The sequence below is a fragment of the Sus scrofa genome, chromosome 1, assembly GCF_054392235.1.
Source record: "Sus scrofa isolate SSC_HxYL_T2T_F1_AM1 chromosome 1, Sscrofa_HxYL_maternal_Yorkshire_Landrace_v2.0, whole genome shotgun sequence".
Lineage (NCBI taxonomy): Eukaryota > Metazoa > Chordata > Mammalia > Artiodactyla > Suidae > Sus > Sus scrofa.
In genome coordinates, this window is record NC_139383.1 from 119,356,911 (window position 1) to 119,369,792 (window position 12,882).

Below are 12,882 nucleotides of genomic sequence, written 5' to 3' on the forward strand. Positions count from 1 at the left end.
TTTAAAAACGCATTAATTATAATCTTAATGAAGACCTTTTGCTTCTTCATAGTTTATAATGTATTTTTATTTTAGTAAATTTGAGATTATTTCATGTGTTATATCATTGTTGCACTTTGCTAATCACAGGGATTCTGTTACTTTTCAGTATCCAGCCACACTTCTCAAGACAGTGTGTTTGATTTAAAGGTCATAGCTGAATTGAATGCCTTTAATATCTTTGTCTGTGATCAGAAGTGTAACATTGCAGATATTAGAATACATGGTAAGTAATTATTCCTTGGTGTGGATAACTTTAAACTGAGAAATGAATTTTTTTGTCTTTTTTTTTTTTTTTTTTTTGCTATTTCTTGGGCCGCTCCCACGGCATATGGAGGTTCCCAGGCTAGGGGTTGAATTGGAGCGGTAGCCACTGGCCTACGCCAGAGCCACAGCAACGTGGGATCCGAGCCGCTTCTGTGACCTACACCACAGCTCACGGCAACGCTGGATCGTTAACCCACTGAGCAAGGGCAGGGACCGAACCCGCAACCTCATGGTTCTTAGTCGGATTCATTAACCACTGCGCCATGACGGGAACTCCCTGAGAAATGAATTTTATAACATCGCACTGAGTAAAGAAAATTTCATTAAACTTACTTCCCTTGTCTTTCATGCATATATAGCACTTGGAAAAGAAGTTTCTAAAAGAAATTTTGTAAGCTTTCCTCGTTAGCCTGATGTAAGGATGAGTTCAAGTATACAGTGGGTTCTGAAGCCAGCCTGCCACGGTTCAGATTTTGGTTATAAGAGTTACTGGCTGACCTTGAGCAAATTAATAAATGTTTCTCTGCCTGAGTTCCTTCTTCCGTAAAATGAAGATAGTTATAATAATTATACATAGGCTTGTTAAGAGTTTACAAATTTACATTAATTTAGAAAAGTGCCTGGAATGTACATAGTAAGCAGTTACAAAGAGGTTAGAAAATTGGTTCTATTCAAAAAATATTCCTAAGTAACTATTTTATGGGTAGCATGGTATGATTTGGGCTCATTTGGGAGGCTTAGCTGTAGGCATTCTCTTTGTACTGAGGCAATTTCTTTGCCTTTAGAAATTATGAGAATGACAAACATTTTTGGGAGAGAAATCTTAAAAGACTGTGTTTTAGATACAGTTTATTATAGGAAAAATAGTAGTTATTCATCAAATTGTATTCATTTATGCTTAGTTTTTGGAGAAGCAGCTTTCATTATATAATGTTTGTCAGATGGCTGTTTTACAAATGTCAGGTGTCTTCCTCAGTGACCAGTTCTGATCTTGCCATTGCACAGGATATTTGTGTTTGAACACCTGCAATTAATTTTTTTTGAAATTTTGTTTTAAGATTTTCATAAATCTGGAGTTTCTGTCATGGCTCAGCAGTAACTGGACCCGACTAGTATCAATGGGGATGCGGGTTCAATCCCTGACCTCATTCAGTGGGTTAAGGATCCAGTGTTACCGTGAGCTGTGGTGTAGGTCACAGACGCGGCCTGGATCCCCATTGCTGTGGCTGTGGTGTAGGCCGGCAGCTGTAGCTCCCGTTTGACCCCTAGCCTGGGAACTTCCATATGCCGCAGGTATGGCTCTAAAAAGACAAAAAATAAAGTTTCCACAAGTCTTATGTATAAGGTGCCTCTGGCACTTTAAATATATTATAGTCTTTCTTAGGTATCTCTTACGTAGATGTTGAAACCTTTAGTGTATCTAGTGGTGAGTAATTTTTGTCCACCATATATCTTGGTAGTTTATTGTTGAATTTAAATACCACTGAATTACTTCACTTGGATTAGGTGAACAGTGTCATGTTTCCCATAGGAATGGATGCCTCTGTTTCTGTGAGGCCAAAGCAGACTGACGTGTTTGCCAGACTTAAGGATATTATAGTTACAAATGTTGATTTGCTGTCCATTCACAAAAAGGTAATTTACAAATATATTTCTATATTGAAATTCATTTTTGTTATTTGGGCTTGAGATGCCTTTTACTCATTTGTTCAGTATATATTTATTGTCTCTTATGTGTCAGGATTTTATTAGGGATTGGTCATAAATATGGTCATAGTCTATTTTCACATTGTATATAAGACTAAGTGATTTGTAAAAGTTATTCTCAGCAGTTAAGTGATTGATATAGCACTGGCAGAATTTTTTTTTTTGAATAGATTTAGGAAAAAGTTATTGTCAAGTTAAATCTTTTTGACTAATAATTTGTTGAATATTGAATTTTAATTTAAGTATTTAATTTAATACTTTTAGGCTGTCTCTATTTTGGGAGATGAAGTCTTTAGGTTCCAAATGACTCTTTATCCAGACGCCACAGAAGGAAAGGCCTATGCTGATATGTCTAAAGTAGATGGCAGACTTAGTCTCAAAGTGGGTTGTATTCAGATTGTGTATGTTCATAAATTCTTCATGTCTCTTTTGGTAAGTTTATTTTTAAAATATGTTTATTTCTCATTGAGGCCTAAATATCTTTGTCTATACATTACTGAATCTAGATAGTAAAAATCTTTTTTTTTTTTTTTTTTTTTTTTTTTGTCTTTTTTGCTATTTCTTTGGGCCGTTCCCGCGGCACATGGAGGTTCCCGGGCTAGGGGTCGAATCGGAGCTGTAGCCACCAGCCTACGCCAGAGCCACAGCAATGCAGGATCCAAGCCGCATCTGCAACCTACACCACAGCTCACGGCAACGCCAGATCCTTAACCCACTGAGCAAGGCCAGGGACCGAACCTGCAACCTCATGGTTCCTAGTCGGATTTGTTAACCACTGCGCCACGATGGGAACTCCTAGATAGTAAAAATCTTTACTAAAAGGACTGTGTGATAAACTCCCAAATCCTGAATGGAATATTATAGTTAAGGAAATCTTCCACATGATGGATAACTAAATGAATTTTTGTTATCATTGTTTTGAACCTATGAATGACCATTCTTTGACATTTCCATAGTTACGTATTTTGGAAGTAATTTTAAGGCTTTCAGTATTAATTTGTTTTATGAGCTAAAAGGTGTTTAGCTAAAAGAATCTTTTAAGGAGCTCGTCAGGCATTTGAAGAATCAATGTTGAAACTTACAATTTTTGATTATAATTATGATCAGCAAAGCCATAAAATTCTTTTCTTTTAATTATTTATTTCCATGTGGACTGAAGAGTTTAATTTGTCTATGCCTGTGAGCAGGGCTGTTAATCAAATCTTATAAGTCATGGATTTCTGCCTAAGACATCGGGTTTCATTTTTCTGGAAAGTAATTGTTTTGGAGGGAGGTTAGTTTAAGTTACTTTGTGTTATTAATGAATGTGTATCAAGAATATTGCTTGCCGTTCTTTTCTTCATTGGGAAAAATCTTTTTTTGAAATTGAGATGAAAGTCATTTTACTCTAAATAAAGAATTGTTGACACTTATTCATGGTTGCAACATTGTAAACACTTAAGCACCTTTGCTCATGTGGAATACCCACCGGTAAGAAAAGAATCTAAAGAAGTAAGTGGGTAAAACTTTAGTGTCCAAGTATAGACTTTATTCCTGTGACTTAGAAGAAGAATTGAATCTACTTTGGGAGAAATAAAGCATTCTCCTCCAATTTCTCATTTAAATTTGAATTAAAATGACCAGCACTTATTAGGGAGATTTAAAAAAGAGTTGTTACCAAAACTTGTCGGAAAACCAATAATTCTGAAATATATAAAGTGAAAGTTAAAGGACTTTTTCTCCCACTTGTTAATTATTTCAGAGTGTATCTTTCTAGACTTGACTCTCTTCATGTATATAATCATAAATAATGTCTCTCTTATATCACTTCTTTTATTTAGTTTTTCATTTTAAAGGTTTTTCTGAAGATTGATTGATTGTCTTTTTAGGGCTGCCCCTGTGGCATATGGAGGTTCCCAGGCTAGGGGTCTAATTGGAGCTGTAGCTGCTGGCCTACATCACAGCTACAGCAATGCCAGATCTGAGCCGTGTCTGTGACCTACACTACAGCTTATGGCAACGCGGGATCCTTAACCCACTGAGAAAGGCCAGGGATCGAACCTGCATCCTCATGGATGCTAGTCAGATTTGTTTCCACTGAGCCAAGATGGGAATTCCAAAAGTTTTTCCTTTTAAAAATAAATCCTGTTTTGAGGGGAACTCTAAATATCAGTCTCTTTCAACAGAACTTCCTCAACAATTTTCAAACTGCCAAAGAAGCTTTGAGCACAGCTACAGTCCAGGCTGCAGAAAGAGCTGCTTCCAGCATGAAAGACTTGGCTGAAAAGAGTTTCCGCCTTTTGATGGATATAAATTTGAAAGCACCAGTCATTATCATTCCTCAGTCTTCAGTATCACCTAATGCTGTTATAGCAGATTTGGGTTTAATCAAAGTTGAAAACAAATTTAGCATAGTTTCTATGGACACTTCTCTTCCCCCTGTCATTGACAAAATGGACATCCAACTCACTCAGCTGAAGCTGTCCAGGTATAAATATATAATCTGATTGTGTATTACTTACTTGAAATAGAATTTTCATAGAGTCTTTGCCAGGGATAAAATACTGTCATGATTTATCATTCTTATTTCTTGTTTCTTCTAATTTTGTAAACTTGACCATCGGTCTTTGGTCAGTGGTTGATAATGGTGTACCTCATACAATCTGCATTTTGTCTTACTAAATTTACCATTTTTTCATTCTATAAAATTCTCCTATTATAAAATTATAATTTACTCAATGATACTCAATTTAGATTTTTAAAAATTTACTCTGCATATAGCTATTTTCTTCTCTCTACATGAAAAAAGACTCCTTAAAATGTAATAAATTTTAAGATTCATTGCTCATTTCCAAACTGTGTCACATTTAGTAATTCTCAATAAGGTATTTAACAGATTATCGAATCCAAGTGGGAAAATGTTGGCTCTCTTGAATGACAAGAGTGACTTATTTGGTTGTTCAGATATTTGTTGGCAGGCAGGCTAGAAATGACTATTAGAGCATGCTTGTTTAACATCTAGGTTTGGTGAGCTTTTCCCTTTGAGTTTGGACAAGTGCTAATAACATAAAACTAAGGGCTGAATAGACTATCACTTTCTTTTTCCCTCCAGTTTTAGGAGGATGAAACATTTGTTTGTATGTATTGGACTAGTTCCTCTTACTAAATAGTCCTTGTGAGAGATAGTAAATAGTGTGAGAGTCATACTTCGTGAAATTTGTGTCTTTGAAATCAGCATTATGTAGGCTTCATTTTATATAGCTCTACATATAAACTTGACTTATTCTTATTTGGATTGATTTATGAAAAGAAACATGTTCTAAAAGAATGCTGATAGTAGCCTTTATCGGAAAATGCTGTGTGGAACTGTTACACAACATGATAGTCTTCATTTTAAAATGTAGATTTTAGGAGTTCTCTTATAGCACAGCAGGTTAAGGATCTGGCATTGTCACTGCAGTGGCTGGTTTGATCCCTGGCCTGGGAACTTCCACATGCTGTGGGCATGGCTAAAAAAAAGAGTAACTTTTAAAACTATAAAAATAATTCTTGTTTATATTTTAGAACAATTTTGCAGGCGGGCTTGCCACAACATCCACAACATGATATTGAAATTTTAAAACCAGTCAACATGCTTTTATCCATACGGAGAAATTTAGCAGCAACATGGTATGGGCAAATTCCAGGGATGGAGATAAAAGGAAAACTAAAACCTATGCAGGTAAGTATATGTATAAAATATGTGAAAATTGCTAGATAGACTTTTATGATTGATCACAGTGCAGTTCTCATGTGCACCAGAAGTAATGATAGATTGAAAGGGAGTGGTTGTTAACTGAAAGTGAACATTATCTTAGCTTCCTGCACTTTTCGTCATTTCATATTGGTCAGATATTTGGTAAAGCCAGCAAGAAGTCTCAGGTTAAAACCCGCTGGAATCTACTGAAGATATTATTCATAATTTTAGAAAATTCTATTAAAGTTTTAAGGCAGTTAAACTATAAGACACCATTAAGTGATATTTAGATATAAATTCAGAGGAACTTAGTAGTATTTTTAATATATAGAAGCACTCTTTTAATTAAAAAAGTGGACATTTAAAATGGGCGAATGTGTTTATTTGCTAAGCATATAGACAGCAATATTTTAGTACTGTAGTCAGCAGGTCACATGTAGGCTCACAGGAAGAGATGTTACTAGTTGAAGATGGTCATAAAAGTGTAGGAGTCTTACAATTCTTATGTGCCTGTGTGAAACTGTTGAAGCCAAATAATAGGGGATAGGGAAAGGGGAGGGAGTGACTGAACAGAATGTGTAAAAGACGAAGATTGAGTAGTTTGGAGGTTTTTTTTTTTTTTTTTTTTTTTTTGTCTTTTTGTCTTTTTGTCTTTTCTAGGGCTGCTCCTGCGGCATATGGAGGTTCCCAGGCTAGGGTTCTGATCAGAGCTGTCGCCACCGGCCTAGCCAGAGCCACAGCAATGCGGGATCTGAGCCGTATCCACAGCTCATGGCAATGCCGGATCCTTAACCCACTGAGCAAGGCCAGGTATCGAATCCGCATCTTCATGTTTCCTAGTTGGATTCGTTAACCACTGAGCTGTGATGGGAACTCCAGTTTGGAGGTTTTTGATATTTGTGATTATTTTAGAGTTAGTTCTGTGAAAAAACCCAGGAAGGGTCAAAGGAGCAGAGTTCTACGAGGAAGACATTAAAATTGAATTTGTTGTGGGAATGGAAGGTCCCTGTTAAAAGTCTGAGTAGATACATTATGTGAGAAGAGAATCTCTTCAGGGTATTGATAGAGGCCTTTTCTGTTCCAGAATATGAGTCTGCTCTTTTAAATTTGCCCTTGCTAAGATTAGATCCCAGACTTACTATTTGACCCTTTTCAGCTCTTAGTAGGTGATGAAGTTAGCTGTTCTTCAGACAGCTGTGATAATCTTGGTTATATCGCAAATGGGAATGAATACTCGAAGTACTAGGGAGTTAAAGTGACATTTATTATCTGAGTACTGGGGCTTGGAGAAAGCAAGAAATCCCTGGTCATTATCTCATGCTAAAATATCTCCCCATTTTCATTTAGGCTGGGATACAGGCAATTTCCTTGGGGCTACGGGTCCAACTCGGGGAACAGTGGGCAGCATGGTATTAAGGGGGGAAGGTGTTATGAATGCACTTTGTATGAATTTGTGTTTAAGTACTTGAAAAAGGCCTTTTGAACTACTGTATATGTAGGGGAAATGTACAGAAGATGGAAGAATTCAGAGATTTAATGGATCTTAGCAGCCTATACCATCTTCATTTGTTCTAGCATCTTTATGTTGTTCTGCAGCCACCTGTGAAGAAGATGATATTATTCCTATTTTAAAGATTAAGAAGCTTGAGTTTAGGAGGCTAAGAAAATTAGCCAGCAGCACAGCCTGAAAATGGTATTCTCGATACAGATCTGACTCAAAAGCTCTTGCGTTTTTTTTTCTTTTCTTTTTGTCATATATCCCCTTTTGTAAAGGTTAGAGATTACCAAGATACTCATTTGCTGGTCTTTGTCTTGGTTTTTAAAAATTCTTTGTAGATGCATTTGTTACCGTTCTAAGAGGCATTATCTTGGTAAGTTAAACAAATGATTTATGTATGTCCAGATGCATATGTGCTGAGAGTAAGAGCTACATTGCAAGAGAACATCTTTTTCCTTCTTGGTGGAGACCAGAACCTCAACAGTACTCTTCCTGGATTGAGTCCAGAAATAAACTCAAATAATGTGGAGAGTAAATAATGTGGAGGAGGAAGCTGGTACTGAATGAGAAGAAAGAGAGGCAGAATGGAGATGAGCTAGAGAGAGGAGGGAAGAGGCACAGGTCCAGGAACAGGAGCAGATAGACAGTAACAGTTAAGGCAGCAAGAGGGGTAGAGTTCCAGAAGCAGAGACTTGGATATGGGTGGAGGCAGAAGTGTGTTCACACCAGGAGTAGTGTCTAATACTATACAAAATAAACACTTCTGTCCTGGTATTTTTGTTCTTAATTTGCTTTTTTATTTCTTTCTTTTTAATTAGATGAACAATTAGTTAATTTGAGGAGCCATAAATTATGGCATATATAACACATTTTGCATTTTTTATTACTTTATGTGAACAACAACCTATTGTTGGTTTCTAGGTTGCTCTCAGTAAAGATGACTTAACAGTTTTAATGAGAATTTTGCTAGAGAATCTTGGAGAAGCTTCCTCACAGCCAAGCCCTACACAGCCGACCCAGGAGGCTGTAAGAGTAATAAAAGATGTTTCAAGTAAACTTGACCACCTCAAAGGTACAAACTGATGGAGATTTTTTTGCTTTGATTATAAAGAAAAATTAATGTTAATGCCGTATTTATATTTACTGGTTTTTTAGTTGTTCAGCGTAATATGCTATGATCTGATTCAAAGAAGTAGTATTTACTGTGGAAATAAAAATAGTATTATTTACTGTGGAAAGCTGGGGCTGGAGCTGCCTTGAAAAGCCCGGGAGGAGGTAGGCTCATCGCTACCTTCTCTTGGCTCATAGGCCACCTCTTGTTACCTGTATGATGTGTATTTGCTCTTTATTTGTGAAAGCTGAATTTTCCCAAATCAAGGGGCATCGAGGTGATATATATATATATATATATATATATATATTTTTTTTGTCTTTTGTCTTTTTGTTGTTGTTGGTATTTCTTGGGCCGCTCCCGCGGCATATGGAGGTTCCCAGGCTAGGGGTCCAATTGGAGCTGTAGCCACTGGCCTACGCCAGAGCCACAGCAACGCGGGATCTGAGCCGCGTCTGCAACCTACACCACAGCTCACGGCAACGCCGGATCGTTAACCCACTGAGCAAGGGCAGGGACCGAACCCGCAACCTCATGGTTCCTAGTCGGATTCGTTAACCACTGTGCCACGACGGGAACTCCGAGGTGATATATTTTGAGAGAAAAAGCGAAGTAGACATGCAGCATGGTAAAAGGTCTCAAAACAGTTAAGAGAGAAAAGGACCTTGGTGTCACACTCAGATGACTGGTCCATGCAAAGGGAAGATATTCTTGTTTAGTAACAGCTTTACTTACCTGGCTTCACTGGGGAATGATATTGGCAGATACATAAGGGAGTTTTCTGGATTATTAACGTTGAATCTTTCAAAAGCACTGAACCTTTTAAATTCAGCCCTTTTGAAAAAGATAGCTTTTCTAAAATATAGAGTTCCTTTTTGCTTTCTTGAACAATTATATGGAATATAATCTCACTTATTTTTCATCATTTAAAGTAATTATGTGAATATCATATGTTTTGTTGGACTGAGAATAGATTCCTATTTCCATGACTAAAAAGAGATATGTTCATTGTCCTTATAATAAGTGACCCCAGACTGCTGTGCTTTTATGATGCTCAGTTCACCAGCTATTACTTATGACAGCAGTTGGTAAGACTACCTGTTAATAATACTGTACCAGCACTTCTTCTTCTGTAGTTAGATCTGGTGTGTTTTGAAATCACAAAACGAATGATGAGAGCAGTGTGCAAAATAAGGTTCTTGGTCCAGGATAGTTAGGACAGCTGCATGAGTTTAGTGAAGCCAGTATCTTCTTCCCAGTTTCAGTTTATGCCACTGTATGGACAAATGCTAGATGTGTAGGCTGTTGCCCTGTTTAGATGGGAAGTATGTATAGAAGAATAGCAGGCAAGGTTTATGTGATTAATGATCTCATTATGTTCAGCCATGGTCAATTCGTGTTTCTGGTTCAGGCTGTATGCTTAATGTGGTCCCTGGAAAAATCTGTGACTTCAGATGAAAAAACTACGAAAATGATAAATATTGGAATGTTAACAGTTTTCAGGAAAAGTAAAGGAAAAAATCCTAGAGTTTTCCAATTTGGAAAAGCCTTTATGTGGTTAAAGTTATGCAGTGTTTGCTCTTCCAATAACTTGTAAGAATAGCCTTTCCTATAAATGACCGAAAGAATAGGCTCCATCTCCAGAAGAGATTATAGAATTACTCTGTAATGTTGATTGAAAGCAATATCTATTCTTCTTTGTCTAAAAAGTTTGTGCCTAAAGATGAGGGAAAAGAGTGAATTATTTCTTGAAGTCTCTTTCAGCTCAGAATTCCAAAGGCTTCCTTTCCCACATTGTATCAGAGTTCTCTTTGACTCTGCTTTTGAATTATATTCTGTTCTTGTAAAGGCAATAGGTTGGGTGATAAAGGTAAAGGTGGTAAGAAGTGCACTGCATTAACTGAGTGTCTTTTACTGACAGGCTGTGTGTTCTAGGACAAAGTATTTTACTTCTTTGTGCCTCCAGTTTCAATATGCCTTCAATTACAATGGCTTGTAACCAGTTAAATGAATATTTTGATAATTGTAATAATCTGGAAGGGCTTTTTAAAAAAAGTTGTCTTGTTACTCTTTGATATGCCCTCTTTTTAATGTAGATGGTCTACCTCTGTCACTTTGTCCCATACTGAACATGTATATATACTGTGTATAGATATAGATATGTACATATTTGTCAATATCTATAAAATCATATACCTACTAAAAGCATTTTAATTTTCATATTTATGTTTGCACTATCAGAACAAGAAGATTTGACAGACTCAAAGCTTTCTTTGGACCAGAATGTTACTCTCCAGTTTGACTTTCACTTTGAATCTCTTTCTGTTGTACTTTATAACAGTGATACCAGCCAGGTATGTAGTTAACATCTATATCTAGCATTAAGTCCTTAACTTTTGATATTCAATATTGATGCTGTTCTTCATTTAAAATTTATATGTTTATTAATTTATATTGCCCTATAGAATATGCATTGGTCATGCTCTCTCTCTTTATTTTATTAGTGTTTCTGATCTTACTAGGCCAAGGAAAATTTTTACTTCTTTCCAAGTAACATTAGGGTTAAAACACTTAGACCTAACTCTAGGCAAAGAATTTTATATATAAGTAATTAATTCTATGTACAATTTTAACATAGCTAGATATATATGTATATTTAACTATTTAAAGGAAATAATTTAGTAGTGGCTTTGGAACCTTAGAAGATTTTTTTTTTTTTTTTGCTTTTTAGGGCAAAAGTTCCCAGGCTAGGGGTCGAATTGGAGCTACAGCTGCTGGCCTACGCCACAGCCACAGCAATACCATATCTGAGCTGTGTCTGTAACCTACACCACAGCTCACAGCAATGCCAGATCCCTGACCCATTGAACAAGGCTAGGGATTGAATCTGCATCCTCATGGAGTCTAGTCAGATTCATTTCTACTGAGCCACAATGGGAACTCTCTAAAGGATTATTTTTAAATTCATGATTATCCATGATTTATAACCATTATTTATTTTTCTCTTGAATAAATTTTATATGTAGTAGATAGATATTAAGAGTAATAGTGAATTGGGAAACCAAGGTTTAGTGCCATAATGTATTATTAATATTTTATAAAACTACTTTTATTATACAGATAGTATAAGTATTCTTGATTACATCAATTGATTAGTTATATCATAATACTCATAATACACTGTCATATGATAATACCCATAACATGCATGATTATAGGTATTATATCTGTTGTTAATGTCCATTTGTATGTTATCTTATGTTTCATATAGTTTTCTAAAAGTTATACAGTTTTCATACATTGTTACTATTGAGCCTTGGTCTAGTATCTGTCACTTGAGCAATTTACTGCTTTAATTTCTAATGTTAATGAGAAGACCAAAAATGAAAAAATTAACAGTTAAATGTATTCTTAATTTTACTTATGGTACCATCCTTCTACTGGATCCCCAGTCTTAGGTCTCAGTGTCTTCTTTTACTTCCTTCTTTGTTGACCTTCTGTATTCATTTAGATATGGAGTACTGTCAGTTTTTCTTTGAGTGAACATTGTTCTTTCCTGGCAGTTTTCCCTGCTGTTTTATTTGAAATTTCTAAGCTCATAACTTCATGTTATATTATGTGAATTTTAGCTTATTAAAGACAGATATTCAGTGGCTCCAAAGTGTCTACATCAGTAACCATACCACAAACACATACCATTTTGTAATCAGTAGATGTCCCCAGTCATTTCTATTAATGGTTACAGATCACAGGCATTCCTCTTTACAGTTACAAATCACAAGTTTATGAATTACATTTTTTGTAATTTAAGGGCATTCCAAGTTTTCCACTAATAGTTTCATTCTGACCCACTTACATGCAATGTATTCTTTTGAGTGAGAGAAGCTATGAATGAGAGGGATTATAACCAGTGTGCCAAGAATTGTCCATCATCAGTACCCCTTATATCAATGCTGTGGTCTGTAGTGAGCAATTATGTCTTAACTGATAACCTTTGTTTCCCTGAAGATTCTTTTTTTTTTTTTTTTTTTTTTTTTTTGGTTGATTGGTTGACTGGGTTTTGTTCTCTTAATGTCTAGGAATACTAACAGAATTTGGAACTATGTGTTATGGTGGAATAAAGATAGAGCTTCTTTTTCCTACAACTGAAAGCTTAAATCTTAGTTTAGGACCTTGATTAGGCTTCTGTATTTCTTTCCAGACTCCTTCTCTGTGTTTTTTTAAAAATTGGAATATTTAAGTCTAAGATGCCAGCCTGTACCTTGTACCCTCAGAGCATCTTGAGTTGTTTGCTTATGTTTTATCCCCATCTAGAATGTCTCTCTTAGCCTATCTGATTCAACTTAGTCTCTGAACCTTAATTAGTTCTCACCTTCTTTGTGAATTTTTCCCAGCCCCCAGTGATCTCTTTGACCCTGTGAGTTTTTGTCATTTATATTCTTTGCCTAATTGCTTAAAATCCTTTGAGGAACATGGGAGGATATAAGTGTGAATAAATAAGTGACTGCATGTTATTTTTATTTTTAAATTATTTACAACTTCTGG

General features: G+C 35.9%; 1 protein-coding gene across 6 annotated transcripts in view; it reads left to right on the forward strand.

Moving 5' to 3' along the window:
• The window catches only part of VPS13C (vacuolar protein sorting 13 homolog C), a 174,221-nt gene that overhangs the window by 97,348 nt on the left and 63,991 nt on the right, over positions 1-12,882 (forward strand). For all 6 annotated transcript variants that reach the window (XM_021094362.2, XM_021094365.2, XM_021094370.2 and 3 more), the window contains 7 exons: positions 149-265; positions 1,838-1,941; positions 2,278-2,445; positions 4,179-4,480; positions 5,557-5,713; positions 8,148-8,298; positions 10,579-10,691. In XM_021094362.2, coding sequence (XP_020950021.2) covers positions 149-265; positions 1,838-1,941; positions 2,278-2,445; positions 4,179-4,480; positions 5,557-5,713; positions 8,148-8,298; positions 10,579-10,691 — 1,112 coding nt within the window. The remainder of the gene's footprint in view (positions 1-148; positions 266-1,837; positions 1,942-2,277; positions 2,446-4,178; positions 4,481-5,556; positions 5,714-8,147; positions 8,299-10,578; positions 10,692-12,882) is intronic.